General features: G+C 46.8%; 1 protein-coding gene across 2 annotated transcripts in view; it reads right to left on the minus strand.

Moving 5' to 3' along the window:
• Nucleotides 1-26,350, minus strand: part of mslnb (mesothelin b) — a 52,287-nt gene that overhangs the window by 7,336 nt on the left and 18,601 nt on the right. Inside the window, exons 36-96 of one of the 2 annotated variants that reach the window (XM_087237788.1) lie at nucleotides 26,119-26,330; nucleotides 25,941-26,029; nucleotides 25,675-25,793; nucleotides 25,414-25,587; nucleotides 25,103-25,134; nucleotides 24,915-25,012; nucleotides 24,801-24,826; nucleotides 24,629-24,650; nucleotides 22,322-22,349; nucleotides 22,168-22,243; nucleotides 21,866-22,024; nucleotides 21,563-21,774; nucleotides 21,385-21,473; nucleotides 21,137-21,255; nucleotides 20,876-21,049; nucleotides 20,565-20,596; nucleotides 20,377-20,474; nucleotides 20,263-20,288; nucleotides 20,091-20,112; nucleotides 18,681-18,708; nucleotides 18,527-18,602; nucleotides 18,225-18,383; nucleotides 17,922-18,133; nucleotides 17,744-17,832; nucleotides 17,496-17,614; nucleotides 17,235-17,408; nucleotides 16,916-16,947; nucleotides 16,725-16,822; nucleotides 16,616-16,644; nucleotides 16,504-16,525; nucleotides 16,314-16,341; nucleotides 14,920-15,004; nucleotides 14,695-14,838; nucleotides 13,987-14,180; nucleotides 13,651-13,751; nucleotides 12,953-13,065; nucleotides 11,566-11,736; nucleotides 10,109-10,140; nucleotides 9,931-10,028; nucleotides 9,826-9,848; nucleotides 9,717-9,738; nucleotides 9,601-9,628; nucleotides 9,438-9,522; nucleotides 9,209-9,355; nucleotides 8,902-9,110; nucleotides 8,574-8,677; nucleotides 8,379-8,491; nucleotides 8,136-8,291; nucleotides 7,640-7,848; nucleotides 7,477-7,562; nucleotides 6,691-6,818; nucleotides 6,426-6,551; nucleotides 5,579-5,772; nucleotides 4,313-4,401; nucleotides 4,090-4,226; nucleotides 3,881-3,999; nucleotides 2,954-3,071; nucleotides 2,344-2,559; nucleotides 1,810-1,980; nucleotides 1,534-1,683; nucleotides 146-195 (exon numbers count right to left, since the gene is read on the minus strand). In XM_087237788.1, the coding sequence (XP_087093914.1) occupies nucleotides 146-195; nucleotides 1,534-1,683; nucleotides 1,810-1,980; nucleotides 2,344-2,559; nucleotides 2,954-3,071; nucleotides 3,881-3,999; nucleotides 4,090-4,226; nucleotides 4,313-4,401; nucleotides 5,579-5,772; nucleotides 6,426-6,551; nucleotides 6,691-6,818; nucleotides 7,477-7,562; nucleotides 7,640-7,848; nucleotides 8,136-8,291; nucleotides 8,379-8,491; nucleotides 8,574-8,677; nucleotides 8,902-9,110; nucleotides 9,209-9,355; nucleotides 9,438-9,522; nucleotides 9,601-9,628; nucleotides 9,717-9,738; nucleotides 9,826-9,848; nucleotides 9,931-10,028; nucleotides 10,109-10,140; nucleotides 11,566-11,736; nucleotides 12,953-13,065; nucleotides 13,651-13,751; nucleotides 13,987-14,180; nucleotides 14,695-14,838; nucleotides 14,920-15,004; nucleotides 16,314-16,341; nucleotides 16,504-16,525; nucleotides 16,616-16,644; nucleotides 16,725-16,822; nucleotides 16,916-16,947; nucleotides 17,235-17,408; nucleotides 17,496-17,614; nucleotides 17,744-17,832; nucleotides 17,922-18,133; nucleotides 18,225-18,383; nucleotides 18,527-18,602; nucleotides 18,681-18,708; nucleotides 20,091-20,112; nucleotides 20,263-20,288; nucleotides 20,377-20,474; nucleotides 20,565-20,596; nucleotides 20,876-21,049; nucleotides 21,137-21,255; nucleotides 21,385-21,473; nucleotides 21,563-21,774; nucleotides 21,866-22,024; nucleotides 22,168-22,243; nucleotides 22,322-22,349; nucleotides 24,629-24,650; nucleotides 24,801-24,826; nucleotides 24,915-25,012; nucleotides 25,103-25,134; nucleotides 25,414-25,587; nucleotides 25,675-25,793; nucleotides 25,941-26,029; nucleotides 26,119-26,330 (6,491 nt within the window). Of the gene's footprint in view, nucleotides 1-145; nucleotides 196-1,533; nucleotides 1,684-1,809; nucleotides 1,981-2,343; nucleotides 2,560-2,953; nucleotides 3,072-3,880; nucleotides 4,000-4,089; nucleotides 4,227-4,312; nucleotides 4,402-5,578; nucleotides 5,773-6,425; nucleotides 6,552-6,690; nucleotides 6,819-7,476; nucleotides 7,563-7,639; nucleotides 7,849-8,135; nucleotides 8,292-8,378; nucleotides 8,492-8,573; nucleotides 8,678-8,901; nucleotides 9,111-9,208; nucleotides 9,356-9,437; nucleotides 9,523-9,600; nucleotides 9,629-9,716; nucleotides 9,739-9,825; nucleotides 9,849-9,895; nucleotides 10,029-10,108; nucleotides 10,141-11,565; nucleotides 11,737-12,952; nucleotides 13,066-13,650; nucleotides 13,752-13,986; nucleotides 14,181-14,694; nucleotides 14,839-14,919; nucleotides 15,005-16,313; nucleotides 16,342-16,503; nucleotides 16,526-16,615; nucleotides 16,645-16,724; nucleotides 16,823-16,915; nucleotides 16,948-17,234; nucleotides 17,409-17,495; nucleotides 17,615-17,743; nucleotides 17,833-17,921; nucleotides 18,134-18,224; nucleotides 18,384-18,526; nucleotides 18,603-18,680; nucleotides 18,709-20,090; nucleotides 20,113-20,262; nucleotides 20,289-20,376; nucleotides 20,475-20,564; nucleotides 20,597-20,875; nucleotides 21,050-21,136; nucleotides 21,256-21,384; nucleotides 21,474-21,562; nucleotides 21,775-21,865; nucleotides 22,025-22,167; nucleotides 22,244-22,321; nucleotides 22,350-24,628; nucleotides 24,651-24,800; nucleotides 24,827-24,914; nucleotides 25,013-25,102; nucleotides 25,135-25,413; nucleotides 25,588-25,674; nucleotides 25,794-25,940; nucleotides 26,030-26,118; nucleotides 26,331-26,350 lie in introns of both variants that reach the window. The other variant, XR_015477052.1, reaches the window with a different exon arrangement.

Here is a 26,350-nt window from a genome sequence, read left to right on the forward strand (position 1 = left end):
ACACACACACACACACACACACACACACACACACACACACACACACACACACACACACACACACACACACACACACACACACACACACACATTAACACAGCTAACTCCACCATGCTAGCGGCTAACAGTGGCTCTCTTCACTCACGTGTCTGCGTTGCTGAACTGCGAAGCCACAGACTCAAAGATGAAAACAGCCTGAGGAGGAAACACAACATCGGAATGGCATTTAATCAAACGTCTGTGTTATTAATATTAACAGACGGATGTAGTGTTAGGATATCGGCTGTTCATCTGTACTCATCGAGCAGACATCACTGTCTTCTCCCAGATATTCCTGCTAATCAACAGGAGTGAGGAAACTCATTGGTGATCAGTGGAGACGTGTTCCCTAATCTACAGAGTTGCCTTATATTTATTGTGCATAACATACAGTTACAGATGAAATTATTCACCCTCCTGTGAAATTCTTTTTCGAGTATTTCCTGAGAGCTGTTAACAGATTTACATCAACACGCTTTTTCAAGAGAATGGATTTACCTCTGACTCTTTAATATTCCGGCTTCTGCTCTGTATTATCCAGACTCTGCTACGAATGCCCACATCGGCAGTCCTCTGGGAATGGGTTGGAGATTTACGCTGTGTCTCTTACAGCTTCTTCCAACTTTCGGTTTTCCAAAAACTGATCCGCAAAGGTGGAAAAATCCCTTTGACTTACCACTGGACCAAACTTTGACACATCATAACTCTCTATGAGAAATGTCTTGCACATCTGAAGAGGCTGTCGAGCTGTGTAAAACAACTCATTAAACTGGGGTGGGGGGTGTGTGGTAGCCCTGGGTACCCCCTGACATAAGTGTGGATTTCAAGAGGATCATGTGCTTATGATCAACACAGCTGGCACTACATCAGCTCTGTATCTGCCCTATTAGCTGATTACGGACGCATTATAAATAATCAGAGCTTTTCACTCCAGTTATCTTCATCTTGAAGTTTCCCCTCTTCCACCCCTATTTCCCACCCCTTTTCCCGATATAGTGACACGGTAGTCCAGTGGCTAGCACTGTTGCCTCACAGCAAGAACACCTCTGATCTGACCTCCTATCAGGCCGGTTGGCGTTTCTGTGCAGAGTTTGCATGTTCTCCCCGTGCTCACATGGTTTACCCCCGGGTTCCCCGGTTTCCTCCCATCGTCCAAAAACATGCACCACAGCCAATCGATTAATCCAAATGATCACCTGAGAAAATCTTAGTTTACACTTCTCACACAGCGACAAGCAGGGGAGTTCTCGAGATCTACCTGAGCTCAAACTTCCCTCTCGCCCTTTCAACGGGAGGGAACCCCGGGCTTGAGAATATTACGTGCTCAGGGCTCTCTCCCGGGACAGCATGCCAAACATGCTTTATTGATCATCAGCTAAGTGTCAACTCTTGAAACAGCATTTAAACACCGACTTTATTCCAGCTAAACAAACAAAAGAAGAAAAAACACACACACAAACACACACACACACACACACACACACACACACTGACCTGCTCGTGTCTCCACCTCTTCTGGTTGATCCGCTGTGCAGACGCAGGCGAGGGCGTCACACTCAGCAGGAGGCTGCGCGGGATCTGCTGCGACACCAGATCCGGAACGTTCGAGATCACAGCGTCAGACGAGCTGTTCACACTGATGATCTGAGCAGAACCAGAGAGAGTGTGTGTGAGGGAGTGAGAGAGACCATGTGTGCGTGTGTGAATGTGTAAGTCTGTGTGTGTATCTGTGTTTGTGTGTGTGTGTGCATGCATGTGTGTGTGTGTTACCTGGGTGACGTAGCTCTGCTGGACGATGGTGGGAGCACTGGCCACATTGGTGACGAATGCGCTCGAGGTGGCCGTCTGCAGCAGCACGTCTGCTGAGAGCGCAGTGATGACGGAGGACTGAACACCCACGATCAGAGAGCCCAGCTGCTCCAGACTGGCAGCACTGTTGATCTGAAACACACGCAGGTTCAGTAACATCACACAGCAGGTTACTCACACAACAACACGTCTGGGGCCCGCACCAGGAGCCCCAGCTCCCCTAAAGCCTTCTGAGGTGCAGCTCAGTTATTAGAGGAGAACAAACAGCTCAGAGGAGAATCCCCACAGTGCAGCAGACTCCACTTCCCTCAGTGATGTCTGTGCAGGAGCAGCGGGAGCTGAGGAGGAGATGCTCTACTGTGCAGCACTCATCTCCTCACTGATGATCAGCAGACATTACAGTTCTGCTCGTGACTCTACTGCACGTCTTTGGGTGGAAGCTCAGCTGCAGAAATGAAAGTATTGATTCAGCACTGACTCTGGATCAGTTTGTACCTTGTAAACTCCAGACGCCAGCAGTGTTTGTATGATCATCATGGCCTGATCCAGGTTCCAGCCGGTGATGTTACTGAGCAGTGACAGCGCCCCCAGCAGGACACTGCCTGTAGAGGTGCTGATCTGTGCAGTGCTCAAACCCACACACGACTGACCCAGAGCCGAGATGGAGTTTTCTGTCAGAACCTCCAGATTACTGGCCAGAGCCGCAGACACCTGCACACACACATGCACATAGTCACACACACACACACACACACACAGTCACACACACACACACACACACACACACACACACACACACACACACACACACACACACACACACACACACACACACACACACAGTCACACACACACACACACACACACACACACACACACACACACACACACACACACACTGCATGCTCACACACGCACTCTTTCTTTCTCTCTCTCATAGACACACACACACACACACACTCATGTAGATGAAGATATAAGACTCTCACGCACACAAACACACACAGTCACTAATACACACTCACACAAACCAATACATTATGTCTGGTACACACACATGCATTCACACACACTCACACAAACACACACACATTCCTGTACGTACCTCTTCTGGGATGTCGGAGCAGGTCTCCTGGATGTTAGCGGAGACGTTCTTCAACTGTACTGAGGTCAGCTGAGTGAAGGATCCAGCAGGAGCCAAGCAGAGGAACTTCAGCGGGAGACTGAAACACACACACATACACACACACACGCACGCACACGCACACACACACACACACACACACTGCATGTGATGAGAGCAGCTCTTAAAGACTCTCTGGAATACTTGAGTCTGATTGGCTGATCCCGACATTAAAGGTATGTTATTCTCAGATAACAGCTGAATTACAGAGGAGCATCTGTATTGGTTCTCCTATCGCCGCTGTTTGGTAAGTAGGTCTCTGTAGGCGGCATCCAGCTGCTCTACCTAATAATTGCAGCTCATAGTAGCTGTGATAGTTTATTTTGTGGCAGGTATCTGTGTAATAATCCGGATAATGCACATCCAGCCGGTTGTTATCCCAGAATAAACCCTTTAATATTATACAAGAGTTGCTGATAAACCCGTCATACTCTGTTCTGATGATGATGACCACCAGCTGAATGTTCACATCATACAATCTGATTTCATTAAGAACCTTTAAAGGGTCAGTTCAACAGAAATTAAAGTTCTGTCATTAATTACTTCCCTCAGCTTCAGTTTCAATCCCCCGAGACCGTACTCCATCTCCAGAACACGGATGAAGGCATTCTAGATGAAACACCAGAGCTCTCTTACTGTCTTCATCTGTGATCTGAAGAGGAATGAAGCTCTGAGCACATTAAAACCACTCGAGGGGGAGTAATTAACCACAGAATTATAACCTTCTGGGTGAACTACCCCTTTAGTATCCACAGAACCCTTCCATGTCACAGATCATTCTTTATAGTGAACAGAGAGTAGACTACAGTGCCCGGTAATGATCTAGGTAGTGCTCTTGGTGATTCTCACTAGTAGGCGTTGAAGTTTGGATAGGTCTCGAACAGCAGATCTACATAGTGCTGTGTGACGTCATCAGAAACCTCCACCTCACCGAAGAGCTGCAGGTTCTGGAGGTTATCGATGAACGGCTGCAGAGACAGAAGAAGAAAACAAACAGGGTTTAGAGAAGAATACAGCCACAGAGACTGATGATGGAGATGTTGGAGACGCTGACGCACCGTAATGGAGCCGAAGGTCTGCAGGTCATCCAGCGTGAGGAAACTCAAGAAGACGGAGATGTAGTGGACGAACCAGGCGGTGGAGTTCAGCGCGGGGATAGAGGTGTTGTAACACTTCGCAGGCTGAGAATCTGAAGCTGAGGACACAATGACCAGCGTTTAGGCAAATGAGAAGGCATTCAGCAACACAAGACGTGCTGATCACACAGCTTTAATAACTCACAGATGTTGAGGAAGACCACGATGCTGTCGTAAAAGTCCTGCTGTGTAAAATCCACCGCACTGTAGTTGTAATTGGCCATCACAGAAACACTAAAGACAGAAACACACATAAAACACCCTCATTACACCTCTCCAGAGCAGGTCTGAGATCTGTCCTGCACTCAGCGGTACTCCGCTCACTGCTGTGGTTAGTGAGCTGCATGCACACCGACTTTTCGTTTTCAGTCAGCAGCTCAAGCGAACTGTCGCACCATTACAAAATCACAGCATTAAACATCTGACTTCTTTAAAAACTAGTTATCTTCACTGCCTGATAGATATACTGTATAAAGTGGGTCTCAGACAAGACAAGAAGTGCTGCATTAAACTCCATTTTCCCCACCATCTCTCTAAAATATGAACATTTATTTAAGCTCAGTGTTTCTAATAGAGTTTCTGCCCTCAGCAGGTGAGTTTACACAGTTTTCATCTCGTTTTATGGTTCAACAACTGAATGAATGCTGAAGTCTATATAACTGAATGTATTTAATGACATTACAACATTAATGCTGTAAAAGGAACCTTACAAAGATGAAAATAGTCACAGAAACCTGGAAGCTTAACTTTGGTAGAAAACACTTGCTGTGTGTATAGCCCATAGAAATAAGCAGTTCCAGTCTCCGATTTCACTTGCCTTGGTCACAGAAACCAGCTCGGGGACTTGGCAACACTATTAATTATACAAAATAGAGCTTTTCCTGAAAATATGACCCCACAGAATGTGTTTTCTCAATTTCTATTGTTTTTCAATGTAAACACTCTTGACAGACGTGTGTGTGACCATTACGCTCCTGATTCAGGACTTTTTAAAAGAGGTTAAACTTTTACACTCAGCGCTGCTCATCACAGCAGAGGACCAATCAGAAGACCTCGTAGGCGGGACAACCACTGCAAGGTTCTGTTTAATGAGAATTGGTGTGTTCCTCCACTGTCCCTCCCACTGGTCTGCTGGGTTTGGGGTGTGTGTTTTTGTGCATCGGTGGATTTGCTCGGTGTTTGGGCTTTCAGCAGAGACACCTACATTACACTGAACTGAACTTCAACACTGAAAACTGGACTGAAGCAGCTCTGACACCATCTACACTGTAAACGCTCTATAGAAATACAGATTAACTGACTTGAATGTACTCAGTGGCTGTGTAAGCAAACATGTGTTCGGTGAGAATGAGCCCTGTGTTTCTGCACAGCTCCCAGCATGCTGTCAGAACCCAGAGGGCTCGTCACTCACATCTTCTGGAAGCAGAGGCAGGAGGAGTTCTGCATGAGGCTGGGGCTGATGAAGGCGGAGGTGAGCAGCGGCAGATACTGATCCAGACTATAATCAAACCACTGGTCCACCTCAGACTGGTTCTGGACCTGCAGAACCTGAGGCCACACGCTAAACAAGATCTCCCGGGCCAGATCCACAGACAACAGCGGCTCCTGCAGGACAGAAAGACACTTAATTTGGGGAACAACAGACACAATAATCCCCTATGGCTAAAGAAGGTGAAGGGTTATTCTGTAATCGATATCCACCATCTGGATGTACTTTATGCTGATTATTACATGGTTACTGGCCACAAAACTAAACTCTTAGACACAAAACACTGATCTGGACTGCAGTATTTCACTAGCTCTTTAATGAAATCTAAAGCTTGCAGAAAGAAAAACAGCTGAATGCAGCTACACTAACCTACTGATTATTACTATTCAGTCACGAGAAAAACAGTCAACAGTCAAGAACAGCAGAGTGACGGATATATGAGTATTCCTGAGAGCCGTGTAATAATATCGATCAGAAGAAGACATTAGCTAATACAGGGGTGTCCAAACTGGGTCTTGGAGGGCTGGTGTCCTGCTTAGTTTAGCTCCAGCTTGCTTCAACACACCTGCCAGGACGTTTCTGATACATGCAGTAAGAGCTTGATTAGCTGGTTCAGGTGTGTTTGATCAGAGTTGGAGCTAAACTCTCCAGGACACCCGCCCTCCAGGACCATTTTGGACACCCATGATCAAATATATCACTGTAATCTAAAAGGATTTAAATGTCAGATGTGTGCACCAGCTTTTAGAGGAGTGAAGGATGCCCGTACCGTCTGTAAGTACTGCGGCGTCTGTGGGTAATGTGTGAAAAGCAGGCTGAGTTGAGAAACATCGTCCACAGCGCCCGGCCGGCTCAGGAGACTGGTGATGTCCGATGGAGAGATAGAAGCCAACAGCTGTGATGTGTAACACACACACACACACACACACACACACACACACACACACACACACACACACACACACTCAACATTTAGACCCCCGTTGTAAACAACAGACAGATTTAATCTTTGTGTTCTCAGTTCGGAGTCTGACCTGCGGCTCGCGGCCCGGCGGGATCAGGGACAGTAAGGTGGTCAGATTTGGGAACTGGAAACTCATGAAGGATGACGTCAGGAAAGCATAGAAGCTCTGGTTACCATAGCAATGCAGAGGGGCGGGGCCTGTGGGTGGATGAGCAAATGGAGACGTAAACAAACATACATGATGCATTACAATTCACTCACTATCCATCCCAAACAGTGTAGGAATCTAGAATGAAGGCACAGCCACACTGCACTCATCGCTCCAATACTTCCAGTACAGAAGTGAAGTGTGGATCTGTGCTCACTTTACAGCTGCGGTCACACTGGAGTTTGAACATGCAGAAGCAGTCAGACGTGGCAGGAATAAACAATATGATGTGACTGCTCATCTTCATATTTTAGATTTCAGTAAGGTGTGGTCACTTTCTCCTCTTTCAGCTTGTGTTTCCCATCGGACGCATTCAGAGTATGAGTGAAAGTCAACAGGGCAAAAAGGGCAGTGTCCCCATGCCTTAAAGGAGACCTGTTCTGACTCTTTAGACTAGATGTAAAACGCATCTCTGATATTCCCGGAGTGTGTACTGAAGTTTCAGCTGGAAACAGCACATCAATACTGGCTTATAACTCTTTGCAAATGAAATGTGGATGAAGTGACTGACAGGACTCATGAGCAGCAGAACGGTTCATTAATGAGGAAGAGGTGTCTCCTAAAGCTTGCTCACTGTTTTTCTTCACAGAAAGACTGCGTGATATCTCGCATGTTGAATGTAGCATGTGTGAGGACGGCTGTGCACACCTGAGAGAGAGCCCAGGATCAGCTGGTAGATCTGCTGTTGAGTTGCGGGCTGGAAGGTGGAGCTGGAGGAGTTCAGCAGCTGCACACTGAGGACACACAACACACGGACTGAGTGTGTGCTCTGGCGAGTGTGTGAGTGTGTGTGTGTATGTGAGAGTCTTACCCCTGCTGGCTGATAGGGCAGGGCCGCTGCTGGACAATGCTGAAGTAGGTTGTCACCTGTTGGACTGTAATGTTCTCTACAAATGGAGGCAGAATGTTGGTGATCCAGAACACCAGATCATTGTCTGATACCGTGGTCAGATTGGCTCTGATGAACACCTGCTGCAGGAACGCTTGCTGCACTGGAGGAGGGAGAACCACATCCTGCATCTGACGGACACAGAGCCAATCAGAAAACACATACTCTACAAACAGCCAATCAGAACACAGATCCTCTCCAACCAGCCAATCACGACACAGATACTCTACTAACAGTTAATCATAACACACATACTCCTCATGACCATCAGAACACGGAATCTCCACAACCGGCCAATCACAACCCACATACTCTACAAACAGCCAATCATATCACACAGTGATCTGGAACCATAAACCTGTGTTATTCTGCACCCAAGCAGCAGTAGGGCACAGGTGTGTGTGTGTGTGTGTGTCACCTGCAGCGCTCCAGACATGGACATGTAGAAGGATGTGAGCTGTGTGTCCGGCACATACAGCAGCAGGTTAGTGACGGCGGCGGGGCTGGACAGGAGACCAGGAGTGCTGGAGATCTCGGCCAACTGCTTGATGCTCAGCAGACCCAGAGTGTCCATCTGCACAAACACAGAGGAGCTGGTGAACACACACACTCTCATCTGTACACGCTAATCATCTGTGTGTGTGTGTGTGTGTGTGTGTACCACGCTGAAGCTGGGGTTGATCGTCTGCAGGTCCGAAATTGGGATTAAATCTGAGAAACGTCCAAAGCTGCTGATCAGCCAATCAGAGCTGCTCTCAGAGACGTTCACACACCCTGAACACACACCAACACATCGCAAATGAGCGTTTGATGCAAACCCTGAGTGTTTATTCATGTGTGTCTGAGAGGGTCTGACCTGCGACGGTCTTCCTAGAGAGGAAGAATTGAATGAAGTCGAGGCAGACGCTAGCTTGAGTATCGCTGGACATGAAGCCGAAACTCTGACTGAAGCTCTGCACACTGCGGAAGACACTCTGGATGAGCTGCGTGCACATGTACTGTGTGTGTGTGTGTGTGTGTGTGTGTGTGTGTGTGACATATCAGGTCACAAATGTGTATAATGACACAGATATTACAGGAGATGGATTATGAGGACATTGCTGATGCAAGGGATGTCCCCACAATTCACAAAAACAAACCTCTGTGTGTGTGTGTGTGTGTGTGTGTGTGTGATTTACACTCACACTATCCTGAAGGTGTCACAGCTGAAGTCTCTGGTGGACAGACAGGACAGGAAGGTCTCCGAGGCGTAGGGTAAAAATGGGCGGAGTCTGGAGTTAAACCAGCGCTGGACGAACGAACCATCTCGCAGCTCGGAGGAGCTGAAGGAGCTCAGAGTGACCTCTCCAATCATATTCAAGAAAGACTCTAGGGGGAGGGACTTATTCAGCCTCTGGGAGGAGCAGACACAGTTCATCATTATCGAGGAACAGCCAAACTGAAAACATGACTTAAATCTGTATGTAGACGCGATCTGATCCGCTGTCTCACCGTGTTGGCGAGCAGGTCGAGCGCTGGACCCAGAACAGGCGTGACCTTCTGCGTGAAGAGTTTCCAGGTTTCATTGGATGCACTTTTATTCCCACTGAGGATGCAGGACAACACGGTTGCCAGATCCTGCGGGCTCAGAGCTGCCAACTGAACACAAAACACAACATACATGTGTCCAGAGAGACAGGAGGAGCATGTCTATATGAGCTCAGGAGTGTTTCTGGAATACCTGTGCACAAGCGTACTGCGTGATGCTGAATTTACACAGCTGACTGCCATCATGAGGTGAACTGAGATACAAGGACACGGCAGAGCTGTGCAAAACACACATTCCTCAGATAACTGTGTATTAAAAGCATGACTATCTGAAGGGATCTTGAAGGTGACCCTACCTGTTGACGCTCTGGCACACAGCCGTTTCTGAGAAAGAGAGAGAGAGAGAGATACAGCCGTCAGCTCAAGCAGAGCATGGTTACACACAGAAATCACATGAGAGAAGTACACCCACCGTTCACTGTAGTGACGCCACACTGCGACAGACAGAAGACACTCAGTCAGTAACACACAAGCTTCAGTCAACAGCTCAACACAAACCACTACAACCAGTCTATACTCACCTGCCCGCTGGAGTTCACACACCCTGCGGCGGAGAGAGACATTCATCAGTGTGTGATCAGACTTTAACACAAATGTAGAGCGCAGTACATACGGCAGCGGGTTACCTTGCGGAGCGCTCTGCAGTACAGCAGCTTGACTCTTCAGAACCACCATCTCCAGATCCACCGAAACACCGAGCATCAGGTGATCCAGACGGTGGACACTAGCACACAGACACAGGTGTGAGCTCCAGAGCGACAGATCACACACACATCAAACACACACACATGAACACACACTCACATCAGCTGATTTGTGGCGCAGGAGACGTTGCTCTGTCAGAGAGGAAGACATCACATGTTAGCAAGTGAGAAATCAGCCAGATTAACCGTCTGTGTTGAGCGCTCTGCTTACACCTCTGCACAGCCAACACTGTCGTAAGCGTTCACATTTCTGTTGGTGCTGCTCTAAACACTAGTAGTGGCACTTTTAAAGTCACAGATCTACTTCATGAGCCTTCAGATTGGATGTGCTCAGCTCGGTTTGCATTTCCTCTGCAGTTTAGTCCTGCATAAAGCAGGTGGGATTATCAGTGTAGTGGCGCCATATTGAAGGCAAGTGAGAATGATTACACTGAAAGCATCACTGAACACGAAGCGTGTCGTGCCACACAGTGTAAAAGCGTGTCTTGCTGTACCGACTTCCCAATGATGCTTTGAGCTCATGCCAGAAATCCTTTGCAATGCTGCAGTGGCAGTAGATCAATCTCCAGACATGATATATCACCTTCCGAAAAGCACTTCAGATTGAAAACAATCATGACCGCCATACTGAAGTGTTGTCCCCATCCAAAGTGCTCAAAACTGGCCATCACAAACGGCCTGACTGAATGAAGAATCTCTAACGGCACAGCTGATGGACACTCTGTGTCCTATGATCCTGTACGCTGGGAAGTTGATTGGTGTTGTACACTGTGTTCCACTTGGAAGTGCTCATCCCTATGCACTATGACTTGAAGCTGTCAGTTCAGAGAGTAAAGCCTTTCAGGTGATTAGGGCAGGGGAGTCAAACTCAGTCCCCGGAGAACTGCAACCCTGCAGAGTTTAGTTCCAGCCCTGCTTCAACACACTTACCTGTAGGTTTCAAAGCTAAACTGTGCAGAGCTGTGGCTCTCCAGAAGTTTGACACCCTAGGATCAGGGCCGGAGCAAGCTGAACTGCCGCTCTAGGCAGAGGACGATCACGCCGCCCTCAACTCCAATGTGAAAACGAAAGTGACCGGTTATGAAAATGAAGTGAGGTGTCGCAGACCTCTATTCTGCCACCCTATGCGCGAATATATCTGAGGACGCGGATGGTGAGGGAGGTGTCGCGGACATAACTGAGGACGCGGGTGGTAAGGGGGGTGTTGCAGACGCCGCCCTCTCTATACTGCCGCCCTAGGTGGCCGCCTAGGTCACCTCTATGGACGCGCCGGCCCTGCCTAGGATTAGGACATAAGGATGGAGAACTTCTGAGTGGAATACAGTGTCATTCAGGGAAGGAGGAGGCTGAAACTAGAAAACATCCAACAACTTAATCAGAAAACACAAACGTCTCGACCGGAGCTCTTCTGTGGGACATGAGACGTGCTCCACCACCACACCTCTCAGACCCGCCCTAAATCATCACAGCCAATAAGTTAGTATTAGGGTGTGATGAAGGGTAACGTGGGTCTGTGTAAACTATGCTGTGCCTAATTGTGGTTAAAATCATGTTTACCGTCACTAATGACTGAACCATGATGGCGAGTGTGGAGACGATCATGTTTGGCTGCAGAGTCAGCTGATCAAAGACGGCAGGGATGACCACAGCTTTCTCCGGCAGACCAGGAATATCTGCAAACATCAGCTCCACCAGCTGATCTGGGGACAGATAGGGCAGTGCGCTCAGCTGCAACACAACACAGGAGAAAACAACACATTAGGATCAGACATCACACTAACACAACACAGGATCAGACATCACGTTAACACAACACAGGATCAGACATCACGTTAACACAACACAGGATCAGACATCATGTTAACACAACACAGGATCAGACATCACGTTAACACAACACAGGATCAGACATCACGTTAACACAACACAGGATCAGACATCATGTTAATACAACACAGGATCAGACATCATGTTAACACAACACAGGATCAGACATCACGTTAACACAACACAGGATCAGACATCATGTTAACACAACACAGGATCAGACATCACACTAGCACAACACAGGATCAGACATCACGTTAACACAACACAGGATCAGACATCACACTAACACAACACAGGATCAGACATCACGTTAACACAACACAGGATCAGACATCACACTAACACAACACAGGATCAGACATCACGTTAACACAACACAGGATCAGACATCACGTTAATACAACACAGGATCAGACATCACGTTAACACAACACAGGATCAGACATCACATTAACACAACACAGGATCAGACATCACACTAACACAACACAGGATCAGACATCACGTTAACACAACACAGGATCAGACATCACACTAACACAACACAGGATCAGACATCACGTTAACACAACACAGGATCAGACATCACGTTAACACAACACAGGATCAGACATCACACTAACACAACACAGGATCAGACATCACACTAACACAACACAGGATCAGACATCACGTTAACACAACACAGGATCAGACATCACGTTAATACAACACAGGATCAGACATCACGTTAACACAACACAGGATCAGACATCACACTAACACAACACAGGATCAGACATCACGTTAATACAACACAGGATCAGACATCATGTTAAAGCTGCAGGCCTCTCTCTGGAAGACACTGGGTCTGACTGAACCTTGATTTAGGTCAGTTTTTCCAACAGTCGCTTTCTTGCTGTAATCATAAACCTAAATCTTGTGTCAAATGAGAAAAGTCTCACAGCATGTGGTTCTCATACAACCAAACCCAATGCTTACTCATATCTTTTTTAAATAGCAGCTGATTCATATTAGAGTTCACCCCCAGTGCAGGGTAGGGTAAGGGGGCTTATATGCCTCTTTTTAAAAATTATACATTTCATATGATTGAAAGCATGTGATGTGAGTGTACCGGGTCGAACTGTGGGTTGAGTGCGATCATCTGCTTCAGAGAGACGAGAGCTGAAAACTGGCCGAAGTTACTGATGAGCCACTGAGAGCTGTTGCTGGACACACACGCCACACCTGCACAAACACACATGAACACACACTCATGCACACACATCATGTCTACAGCACTGCACTAGCACAGGAAGAACAGGTTCTTACAACTCTTAATGAGACACAACATAACGTGAGGACAAGAAGCGCTGCATTAAACTACATCGCTCACGCTTTGAACTATGGACATTAATTTTACCACAGTATTTTCAAGAAGTTTCTGTGCTCGCCTGCTGCTCTTGATGGCACTTGCGTTTCTACCATCTCGTTTTCTTCTTGGAGAATTAAATAAGTGTTAAACTGATTATATTTTAATTACATTACATTATTGATGGTGTCAAAGAAACCTTATGAAATTAAAACCAGTCACATCAACCATCCACCGGAGAATTATTAGACACTGAAAAAGACTTGCTGTGCATTCAGCACTTCACAGGTTACCAGATCACTATTTACTGTGTCACAAATCTAACTATAGCTCCTAAAGTGCTCCTCAGCATCCTAATAAGATACAAATAACTCCCATTTCTCAGAGGAAAGCTCTTGATGATGAGACATAAGCGACTGTGAGATAAAAGACACAAGCAGGAGTGGAGAAGAGTTCAGTACCTGCAGTCCCTCTGGAGAGGAGCGGTAAGATGAGGGCGGTCAATGTCATCTGACGCTGAGGGTCATTCATATGAAGATATCCCGCACTGAATGTCTTAACCCTGCATCACACACACACACACACACACACACACACACACACACACACACACACACACACACACACACACACACACACACACACACACACACACACACTATCATCAACCAGCATGTACTGCAGTCTGAGCTACTCCAGATGTGTGTGTGTGTGTGTGTGTGTGTGTGTGTGTGTGTGTGTGTGTGTGTGTGTGTGTGTGTGTGTGTGTGTGTGTGTGTGGTGTGGATGATCTTTACATGGTCTGGAAGTTCTGACAGCTGTAGTTTTTGCTGCTCAGACAGCGCAGGAACGTCTCTGAAGCGGACGGCAGGAACGGTTGCAGACGCTCAGACAGCCACCACACGACACCGTCATCTGAGAGTCTGTCCAGACGCAGTTCCCGGAGGACATCCAGAGCCACTGAGGCAGAGCTGCTGCTCCACCATAATGACTGAACACACAAGATGAAGACACTGAACAAACACTGATGGAGACACTGATGGAGACACTGAACAAACACTGATGGAGACACTGATGATGGAGACACTGATGATGGAGACACTGATGATGGAGACACTGATAAGGACACTTATTTCCCCCCAAAATATAAATCTAGGTGTGCTATTTTTGCCTTGAGCTCTTCAGTTTTTTGTTAGATTGATGATCAGTTGTATTATTGGTATGGACTAATCTACTGTATATGCATGAACAGATTACTGTAAAGCATCCTGAAGAATGTGTAATGTAAAAGAGAGATCTGTGAGGGCTCAACTCATTCATACTGTACACACACACTCCTGCTGTGCAATGTTGTGCCCACTAGGATCTACATACAATATAATCAGTTCATCATTTCCAAAACTAGAAATGGAGAGTCAATAACAGACGTTTTACGTGGACAATAGTTGATTCTCTAGCTGACTCTGAGAGATGTGCTGCAGACAGGAGTGAGGCTGTGCTTTTACCCTGTCCGACAGTATTTGCAGAGCCACATTCAGCAGGTCTGACGCTCCGGTCAGGAGGAGTTTCCAGCTGTCAGGTGTGCTGGAGACGGCATCAGACAGGTGACAGGACAGCACAGACACTAGCTGATCCACACTGAGCAGCACCTGAACACACACACACACTCAGAACACCGCCTCATCACGCCTGGTCAAACAGCTGCATTCTGGGAAATATAGGCTGATTACCGGGGTGCATGCGTATTGTGTGACACTGAAGTCACAAAGGCCGTTTGTAGTGTTTCTGTTGTTCAGGAGCTGCTGTAACACAGAGCTGCGACACATCGGGACACACAAACACTGTTAGAAGCCATTTCCACAATGTTTACAGCCTAAATCGAGAAACTTGAATATGATTTGTCTACACAAACATAGTTCGCTTCATTTGGTCCGGATCAAGGGTAATAAATGATGCATTGTTGCATGTTCTGCCGTCTTTGGGTCATTTTCACACCACACTGCTGGCTTTGGTCTGAACCAGTTGAAACAAACCAAAATGCAGTCATCTGACAAAATCCACATCTCTCATTGGCCAGATGTTGTTGAGTATATTTCCTAAACTGCTCATTGATTGGTCAGAATTCACGTGCGGGAAAATGCCAGTGAACTCCCGCAGGTAAACAAAACCTTTTACTCTGGAGGGACGACTGCGCTGGCTGACTGTATCCCTGCTTTAGACAAACTATACATTACGAGAATGAAGCGGGCCGCGGCTGGAAAACAGTGTTTAATGCATCACTCATCACTTCAGGAGGAGGCGTGAATTAATATAGCTAAACTGCGACATGCTCATCTTGCGGAAATATTACCAACGACCCATCAGCTAATGTTTTCCCCTCTCTCTCTCTCTCTCTGTTGGTAAAGCGCTGTCAACAAATATTTTCCCTCCATATCCCATAATGCACAGCGCATCGGCCTACGGCAGCTGGATTAATCCAAAAGGCGCAGTACTTTATGCGTTAGGACCTGTTTTGGTACGGATCATATTCTCAACACAAATGAACAGCTCCAGGGTTCGTTTGAAAGCGTACCGAGACAACCTCCTTAAGCAGGTCTCAGTACGCTTATTTATTCTGCTTTTGGTGCGCACTCGAGTACGATTGCTGCATTCTGACCTGCCCAAACCAACCGCACCAAAAGGGGAAACGAACTCTAGTGCGATTCAATCCAACTAAATAAGGCAGGTGTGAAAGCACCTTAAAAATGGGTTTAAAGTGGAAGTTTTTGGAAACAGAGCTGTTATCATGTCCATGCAAACACACAAAACGAAAGTCTGAAAACGATGACGTCACACACGTGCATTGACCTTATTCCTTCACTTCCATTGATTTTAGATGGTAAAATAGCCAGTCATGTTGCTTGAAGGTGCAACTGGATATTTTCTAATCATATTACTCTCATTTGTATGTATATACATGAACACACTTGTTTGTTTGTAGAGCGAGCAGAGTGACCATTTGAGCTGTTATTCCTAGACATTTCTCTCATAGGTGACAGAAACGAGCGCAGCTTCATATTGCAGATCAAGGACAGCAGTACATGTTTAGGGAAGTGTTGATCAGAGGCAAAAAGCTGAACTCTACCTGTTCACTGCACTGCACACCTGAGTCTCTGTAAACACACACACACACACACACACACACACACACACACACACACACACACACACACACACACACACACACACACACACAGAGGTAAACATGAAGACAGGCACACAGAAACACACACGTAATGAAGAAATGGTAATGCTGAACAGGAATAGTTGACTACCGTTGTATAGAGTCACTGGACACTGTCGGGGAAAACACACACACACACTATCATTAGACCCTCTTTATTTAAGAAAGACACAAATGAGATTCAGTTTAAGGGATGGACATACCTCGTTCTCCACTGGGAACAGAGTGCAACCTGTGCAGTTAAAAACAGCATTGATGAGTACAGTTATCAGACACCACGGCTTATAGAAATGCAGAAGAGACGGCACTGACCCGCAGGAGCATTGAGGATCAGATCATTAACACTTCTCCAGACGACAGGCTCCAGACTGCCCGCTCCTGACTGCAAGAACTGGTTGAGCCGCGCAACTCTGATTTACCAGAGAAATCAAGAGCTCAAGATGATTGCATTGACTCACTACAGACGTCTGTCTTAAACTGAATATTAATAAACAAACACTTACATCAACTGATCGGCTGAACAGCTGAGTGGACTCTAGAAAAGATTAACAGCAGGATCAGAAATGACAATTGTTCAAGAGAATCAAATCAACTGTTTGACTGCATATTGCTACACAAACAGAAAAGATAACCAGCCAACCTTCTCACATTCACAGACAAAACATACAGCAATTTTTAGTGATTTGTGTGTACAAAAGATATGTTGTTTACAAATTAAGCAGAAGAAAACACCTCTAGTCTAAGTGTTCACCCACAGCTCCTAACAGTGGCGTGTGTTTGGGTTTGGAGTTCAGCAGAAGGAAACGCCAGAGTAAGCTTTACCTTCCCTGAGATCAAGAGCAGGTCTTGAAGAACAGCGGGAAGTCCTCGTTCCTCAGGAGACACCAGCAGATAATCAAATAGCGTAGTGATGACCACATTCTGTGGAAGACCAGGCAGACCTTCAGCCATCAGATCAGCCATCTGACCTGGAGACAGATCTACCAGACTCTCCAGCTGAAGACACACAGCAGAACAAGAACATCACAATCAAAGAGAACTGATGCTGGAGATGGAGACTGAAGATCACATGTGGAGACCCACCGGACTGAACTTTCCGTTGATGGAGAGCAGAACTGAGAGACTGACAAACTTAGAGAACGAGCCAAAGTTCCTCTGTAGCCACTCTGAGCTGCTGTTAGCCGAGGACACACAGCCTGCGTCTGCACACACACACACACACACACACACACACACACACACACACACACACACACACACACACACAGTAAAGTCTCCTTCATGTACGTGAGTGGTCTCCTGCCTGAAACCTCCTCAATCTTCTGCCTCACCTGTCGTGTTGCTCCTGAGGAAGGGCAAGATGAAGAACTCCACCATGTTTGTTCCTTGCGTCTCACTGACCAGCGGGAAGTCTGTGAGTCTGAGGAAGGGTGTGAAATAGCACTGATCAAAACATCTGTTCAACACACTCACAGTCCTGAGCTAACGCTGAGGAAAGGCTGTTCTTACATGAGCTGGTAAGTTTGGCAGGTGAGGTTTCTGCTGCTGGCGCACTGCAGTAGGGATGGAGACGCAGACGGTAAAAGCGGCTTGAGGGTTTGACTGAACAGTGTGCTGATGACGGAAGCGTTTCTCCATTGCTCATCACTGACGCTCTGCAGTCTCAGCTCCCACACTACATCCAGCGCATTGGACAGGGCGTCGCTGCTGATTGGCTGAGACTGATGGAGTAATGAGGGGGGGGGGTTACTGTCACATTCCCAGTCAGGGTCCCAGTAAACACTGGAGGAGAGCTGTACAGGGCTCATTTACCGTATTTGCTGCTGCGCTGGAGAAGATGGCGAGGGCTCTATCCAGAAGGTGATCGGCTTTGGTGAAGAGCAGCTTCCAGATCTCCGTGGAGTAACTGCTGTTGCCGGACAGCTGACAGGTCAGGAGGTCAGCCAGATCCTCAGCCGTGAGGCCTGTGAGCTGCAAACACAAGACACCTGATCAGTGGACGTCACCGCTGAGGGAACACCACAGAGACTGCAGACACTGCTGGAGCAACGAGCATTCCCAGAAGGTCATCAGTGTCAACTCAGCTTCTGATTGGGAATTTTCCATCTTCTTACCGAAGAACAAGCGTACTGCTGCAGGTTGACTTGACAGGGGGCGCTGGCGAGAGCCGCAGACAGGAGAGTCTCATTACTGTGGGAAACATCAGAGTTTAGCGTCTCATAGATGCTGCCACTGTGTCAAAGTGCAGAAGAGAGTATTTGCTCATACCTGACGACTCCTGAACAAACGCTGGTAACTGGTGAAATCATAGAGAACATTGGTCAGTGTTTGGGATTTGCATTTCAGATTCAACACAACAGCCGTAAACCACAGAGTAAACACGACTGAAGGAAACACTTGAGCGTTAAAGCTGATTCACTTGCTGACAGGTTCAGTTTCTTGTTGACTACAGGGCATCACTCTTACATTCCTCGCTCCAGCAATCTCCAGATTTACATGGGAACAATTCAACAGGTGACAAAGGGTTCGGTGTTTGCAGGGTTAAGGTTGAGGCAAAACAGTTCAGTTACAGCCCTGGGCAGTGATCGGGGAGAGATGCTGACTCTTCAGTCTCCTTCAGCACTGTTTGGGCTGTCAGTGCCCATGAACAACATTCAGTGCTGAGCAATTCACTAGCCGGGTCAAGTCCAGTAGTTTGCTTGAATATTGGGCTTGACCTATTAGAAATGGATCAATGTCTATAATTGACTCAATATCATGTGAAGACTATTGAAAGCTTTTCACTTGATTCAGTTTCTTCAGTAACAGTCAGCATCATAATGAGGCGAGCACTCAAGGTTGCTGACAGCTTCATCATGTAATGTAATGTGTATATTTATATAGCGCATTTATTGTGTATGGCCATACACCCAAAGCACTTCACAATCATGAGGGGAGTATCTTTACACCACCACCAGTGTGCAGCATTCACTTGGATGATGCGACGGCAGCCACAGGACAATGGCGCCAGTGCTTCACCACACACCAGCTATTGGTGGAGTGAAGAGACAGTGATAGAGCCAATTCAGTGGATGGGGATGATTAAGAGGCCATAATGGGTAAGGGCCTATTGAGGGACTTTGGCGAGGACACCGGGGTTACACCCTAGTCTTTACGAGAAGTGCCATGGGATTTTTAATGACCACAGAGTCAGGACCTAGGTTTAACGTCTCATTCGAAAGACGGCGCCCACTGACAGTGTAGAGTCCCCTTCACTTTTACTGGGGCGTTAGGACTCACACAGACCACAGGTTGAGCGCCCCCTGCTGGCCTCTCTAACACCACTTCCAACAGCAACCTAGCTTTCCCGTTTGGTCTCCCATCCAGGTACTGACCAGGCCCAGCCCTGCTTAGCTTCAGTGTGTAACCAGTCTTGGGCTGCAGGGTGATCTGGCTGTGGCTGTCATCATTTTAACTATTTAAAGTTTTTGTCTGGATGGGGCTCTAACGTGGCCTATGGATCTTTACAGATAAGGGAGGTCAGCGTAGCACACTCAGTAGGGTGGACATGAGTAACAGTGGCCTCATTGCCTATGGAGACTGGCTAGTGTGCAGAGGCGGCTTCAGCTTTTCCCAACATTCATTCACACACTGACTAGATCAAGGTCAGAAACAAGCTTATTGCATGACTGCACTTACCATTCAGAGGAGTGAACAGACACTAAAAACACATGGAAAAGACAGGACTAATTAAACAACAACCTCCAAAAGCAATGTTTGATTGTATTTGAGAGAAACGAGAGGAACGTGAGTCATGGTGAGAAGCCTCATAAGATAGAGAAAGACTGAGTTAAAAAGGAAAAACTCTTACTGTTGGCAGTGGAGGAAGCGGGCAGCCTAAGAATAAGACACACAGTAAATCAGTAGATTTAGCAGAAATAATGTCAATAGTGTTGATCCTGAAGGCACAAAGCCTGAGATTCACCTCTGGCTCCAGTCTGCTTGAGTTCTTCAGTTGTGTGGTAAACCAGAGTCGCCATGTTTGTAGACAGGGAAGGTAAAGCCTGAAACAGCCTCTCAAATCTGACAAACACAGACAGAATTAGAGGAGATTTCAGCACAAGAGACAGCAGAGACTCAGTGACGTGTCAACAGAGACTCGAGTACACTTACATCAGTGTGTAGGAGCTGCACGGGACAGACACCTGTGAAAACACAAACACACATCAGCGCCATCACTGCAAATCTCCTTCAACAACTCTCCTGTCTGTCCACTGCACATTTACTCTACAGTCTCTTTCCAGACAAACTCATGTACAGGTGAAACCCGCAGACTCCAGACCATACTGAGCAGCCGTGCTGTCAGCTATTCTGATGCTCACTGTTCGCAAAAACCCCTTTCTAAGTGTTCACCCACAGCTCCTAACAGTGGCGTGTGTTTGGGTTTGGAGTTCAGCAGAAGGAAACGCCAGAGTAAGCTTTACCTTCCCTGAGATCAAGAGCAGGTCTTGAAGAACAGCGGGAAGTCCTCGTTCCTCAGGAGACACCAGCAGATAATCAAATAGCGTAGTGATGACCACACTCTGTGGAAGACCAGGCAGACCTTCAGCCATCAGATCAGCCATCTGACCTGGAGACAGATCTACCAGACTCTCCAGCTGAAGACACACAGCAGAACAAGAACATCACAATCAAAGAGAACTGATGCTGGAGATGGAGACTGAAGATCACATGTGGAGACCCACCGGACTGAACTTTCCGTTGATGGAGAGCAGAACTGAGAGACTGACAAACTTAGAGAACGAGCCAAAGTTCCTCTGTAGCCACTCTGAGCTGCTGTTAGCCGAGGACACACAGCCTGCGTCTGCACACACACACACACACACACACACACACACACACACACACACACACACACACACACACACAGTAAAGTCTCCTTCATGTACGTGAGTGGTCTCCTGCCTGAAACCTCCTCAATCTTCTGCCTCACCTGTCGTGTTGCTCCTGAGGAAGGGCAAGATGAAGAACTCCACCATGTTTGTTCCTTGCGTCTCACTGACCAGCGGGAAGTCTGTGAGTCTGAGGAAGGGTGTGAAATAGCACTGATCAAAACATCTGTTCAACACACTCACAGTCCTGAGCTAACGCTGAGGAAAGGCTGTTCTTACATGAGCTGGTAAGTTTGGCAGGTGAGGTTTCTGCTGCTGGCGCACTGCAGTAGGGATGGAGACGCAGACGGTAAAAGCGGCTTGAGGGTTTGACTGAACAGTGTGCTGATGACGGAAGCGTTTCTCCATTGCTCATCACTGACGCTCTGCAGTCTCAGCTCCCACACTACATCCAGCGCATTGGACAGGGCGTTGCTGCTGATTGGCTGAGACTGATGGAGTAATGAGGGGGAGGGGTTACTGTCACATTCCCAGTCAGGGTCCCAGTAAACACTGGAGGAGAGCTGTACAGGGCTCATTTACCGTATTTGCTGCTGCGCTGGAGAAGATGGCGAGGGCTCTATCCAGAAGGTGATCGGCTTTGGTGAAGAGCAGCTTCCAGATCTCCGTGGAGTAACTGCTGTTGCCGGACAGCTGACAGGTCAGGAGGTCAGCCAGATCCTCAGCCGTGAGGCCTGTGAGCTGCAAACACAAGACACCTGATCAGTGGACGTCACCGCTGAGGGAACACCACAGAGACTGCAGACACTGCTGGAGCAACGAGCATTCCCAGAAGGTCATCAGTGTCAACTCAGCTTCTGATTGGGAATTTTCCATCTTCTTACCGAAGAACAAGCGTACTGCTGCAGGTTGACTTGACAGGGGGCGCTGGCGAGAGCCGCAGACAGGAGAGTCTCATTACTGTGGGAAACATCAGAGTTTAGCGTCTCATAGATGCTGCCACTGTGTCAAAGTGCAGAAGAGAGTATTTGCTCATACCTGACGACTCCTGAACAAACGCTGGTAACTGGTGAAATCATAGAGAACATTGGTCAGTGTTTGGGATTTGCATTTCAGATTCAACACAACAGCCGTAAACCACAGAGTAAACACGACTGAAGGAAACACTTGAGCGTTAAAGCTGATTCACTTGCTGACAGGTTCAGTTTCTTGTTGACAACAGGGCATTACTCTTACCTTCCTCGCTCCAGCAATCTCCAGATTTACATGACCAGTTGCTGACACATGATTAAGTATTTGGAGTTTGCTGAATTAGGGTTAAGGTAAAACTGCTCCATTAAGCACTGGGCAGTGATCAGAGAGAAATGCCGAGTCTTGAGTCTCTAAGAAACTAATCTTTTTGTGGCAAGGTGTGTCATTTTGGGCTTGGTCAGTGATTATCGGTAGACCAATGAAGTTCGAGCAGTCCGACTGTTTAAGGACTCGTATTTTGACGGGTATGTGGTGTCCTGTTGATGTTGGCTTCCTGGCATCCCCCGGTCTTTGTGCTCCTGTTTGTTACCTGTTTGCATTAAGGTAGGCTAAGATGACTATTGTGTGTTGTTGTGAAGGGTTGAAACTGTGCTGAGTCTGTAATAGCTGTAGTTGAGTTAGAGTGGTGCTGGCGGCGTCTGTTTTGCTTCACAGGTATGTGCGGTGATTAGTATTGAACACGTTTGCTGGGTTGGCTATGGGTGTTTATTGTTTCACTTTCAGTTATAGAGATGAGTGGGTGCGTGAGTGTTAACCGGGGCAATTAAGCTGTGATGCTTGTGTGAGTAACCATATAACCCTGAATGGGCGTCAGCCGACCTCGAACGCAAGTACGTCTTTTTCTTCTTCAACAAAGGCGGTGCGATCGTTAATCTAACATTAAACCATTGAGGCCTAGCAAATTATTACGATCTTGATGACGATCCTTGGTGGAAGACTCTACATGTGACGCCGCTGCTGTTTTGCTTTATATTTGTTTTGCTTTACTTTTTTTCGCTTTTTATTCAGTTTCGCTTTATATTTAGTTTTGCTTTATATTTGTGCTGCTTTATATCCGTTTTGCTTTACTTTTTCTTTCCTCTTTGTTTAGTTTTTCTTTTTTTTTTTTTTTTTTTAGTTTTGCTTTTACTTGCTGGAAATTTTTATTTGCTTTGCTTAACTGCATTTTTCTTTTTATTTGTTTTGCCCATTAATTATTAACTGGTTAATTTACAAATAAGTTTGCTTCCGGACACTACATTATTAGTGCTTTGTTTTTGATTGTCATGTGACTTAGTGTGAGTGCATTATGTACAGACTGGCCTGATTTAGCTGCAGCGGTTGCATTGGCTGGGTATTCATGAGCATTTGTACGTACTAAGCTTATCCTGGGGAATTATTGTTTTGTACTATTTGTTTCTTTTTGTTTATTTCTGTTAGCTTGGGTTTTCAACCTTATCTATCTTTATTTTAATCCTGTATTTTGCTGGTGCTCTTTGTGGGCTCTATAATTTGTCTAGCCCTTGGTGCAGTACAACCAGCATCCTGAAGTAATCCCACTGAGTGTCTGGTAAACTTTTATAATTATTATTATTGTACGGTTATTTGGTTTCTTATTTTGACTTTGTATTTCTTTTGTTAGGAGCCATAAAGGCCTGGTGGTGGAGCAGGGAGGCCAGCTGCTGCCTTTCACTGGTGGTTCACAGGGGGCTGTGTGGAGTGATGCGATGTTCCACTAATGTGAGTGTGCGGTGGTTGATATGGGGTCAAATTTAACCGAGTAACTTTGCCATCGAGTTGCAGCTAGACTGCTCTGCTCCCACTACGCCTGGCTGGGAGGTCAAATACTGTTTTTATTAACTGTTATCCCTTTTAATGGTGCTCTTAAAATAAAACTTGTATTTTTGTATTGTATCTCCTGTCTCGCTCCATTCCTTCTTTGTCTTCAACGTGGTAAAACTTACCTGTGAGTCTTAACTGGGTGTATTTCCCTGGTTCCCCCACCAGGGTGGCGTAGTCGGATTTACTAGTTTCTGAGGCTTTGGGCCTCTTCTATGGCCAGTGCTACATTTTTGTTTCAGTTTCCTTTTGTGTAGTAAGCATCATAATGAGAAAAGCATTCAAAGTTTGAAGACACCTGTAGGGTGACCTATGGATCTTTACAGATAAGGGAGGTCAGCGTACAACACTCAGTAGGGTGGACATGAGTAACAGTGGCCTCATTGCCTATGGAGACTGGCTAGTGTGCAGAGGCGGCTTCAGCTTTTCCCAACATTCATTCACACACTGACTAGATCAAGGTCAGAAACAAGCTTATTGCATGACTGCACTTACCATTCAGAGGAGTGAACAGACACTAAAAACACATGGAAAAGACAGGACTAATTAAACAACAACCTCCAAAAGCAATGTTTGATTGTATTTGAGGGAAACGAGAGGAACGTGAGTCATGGTGAGAAGCCTCATAAGATAGAGAAAGACTGAGTTAAAAAGGAAAAACTCTTACTGTTGGCAGTGGAGGAAGCGGGCAGCCTAAGAATAAGACACACAGTAAATCAGTAGATTTAGCAGAAATAATGTCAATAGTGTTGATCCTGAAGGCACAAAGCCTGAGATTCACCTCTGGCTCCAGTCTGCTTGAGTTCTTCAGTTGTGTGGTAAACCAGAGTCTCCATGTTTGTAGACAGGGAAGGTAAAGCCTGAAACAGCCTCTCAAATCTGACAAACACAGACAGAATTAGAGGAGATTTCAGCACAAGAGACAGCAGAGACTCAGTGACGTGTCAACAGAGACTCGAGTACACTTACATCAGTGTGTAGGAGCTGCACGGGACAGACACCTGTGAAAACACAAACACACATCAGCGCCATCACTGCAAATCTCCTTCAACAACTCTCCTGTCTGTCCACTGCACATTTACTCTACAGTCTCTTTCCAGACAAACTCATGTACAGGTGAAACTCGCAGACTCCAGACCATACTGAGCAGCCGTGCTGTCAGCTATTCTGATGCTCACTGTTCGCAAAAACCCCTTTCTAAGTGTTCACCCACAGCTCCTAACAGTGGCGTGTGTTTGAGTTTGGAGTTCAGCAGAAGGAAACGCCAGAGTAAGCTTTACCTTCCCTGAAATCAAGAGCAGGTCTTGAAGAACAGCGGGAAGTCCTCGTTCCTCAGGAGACACCAGCAGATAATCAAATAGCGTAGTGATGACCACACTCTGTGGAAGACCAGGCAGACCTTCAGCCATCAGATCAGCCATCTGACCTGGAGACAGATCTACCAGACTCTCCAGCTGAAGACACACAGCAGAACAAGAACATCACAATCAAAGAGAACTGATGCTGGAGATGGAGACTGAAGATCACATGTGGAGACCCACCGGACTGAACTTTCCGTTGATGGAGAGCAGAACTGAGAGACTGACAAACTTAGAGAACGAGCCAAAGTTCCTCTGTAGCCACTCTGAGCTGCTGTTAGCCGAGGACACACAGCCTGCGTCTGCACACACACACACACACACACACACACACACACACACACACACACACACACACACACACACACACACACACACACACACAGTAAAGTCTCCTTCATGTACGTGAGTGGTCTCCTGCCTGAAACCTCCTCAATCTTCTGCCTCACCTGTCGTGTTGCTCCTGAGGAAGGGCAAGATGAAGAACTCCACCATGTTTGTTCCTTGCGTCTCACTGACCAGCGGGAAGTCTGTGAGTCTGAGGAAGGGTGTGAAATAGCACTGATCAAAACATCTGTTCAACACACTCACAGTCCTGAGCTAACGCTGAGGAAAGGCTGTTCTTACATGAGCTGGTAAGTTTGGCAGGTGAGGTTTCTGCTGCTGGCGCACTGCAGTAGGGATGGAGACGCAGACGGTAAAAGCGGCTTGAGGGTTTGACTGAACAGTGTGCTGATGACGGAAGCGTTTCTCCATTGCTCATCACTGACGCTCTGCAGTCTCAGCTCCCACACTACATCCAGCGCATTGGACAGGGCGTCGCTGCTGATTGGCTGAGACTGATGGAGTAATGAGGGGG

The sequence above is a fragment of the Danio rerio genome, chromosome 1 (assembly GCF_052040795.2).
Source record: "Danio rerio strain M-AB ecotype USA chromosome 1, GRCz13ab, whole genome shotgun sequence".
In the NCBI taxonomy this organism is placed as follows: domain Eukaryota; kingdom Metazoa; phylum Chordata; class Actinopteri; order Cypriniformes; family Danionidae; genus Danio; species Danio rerio.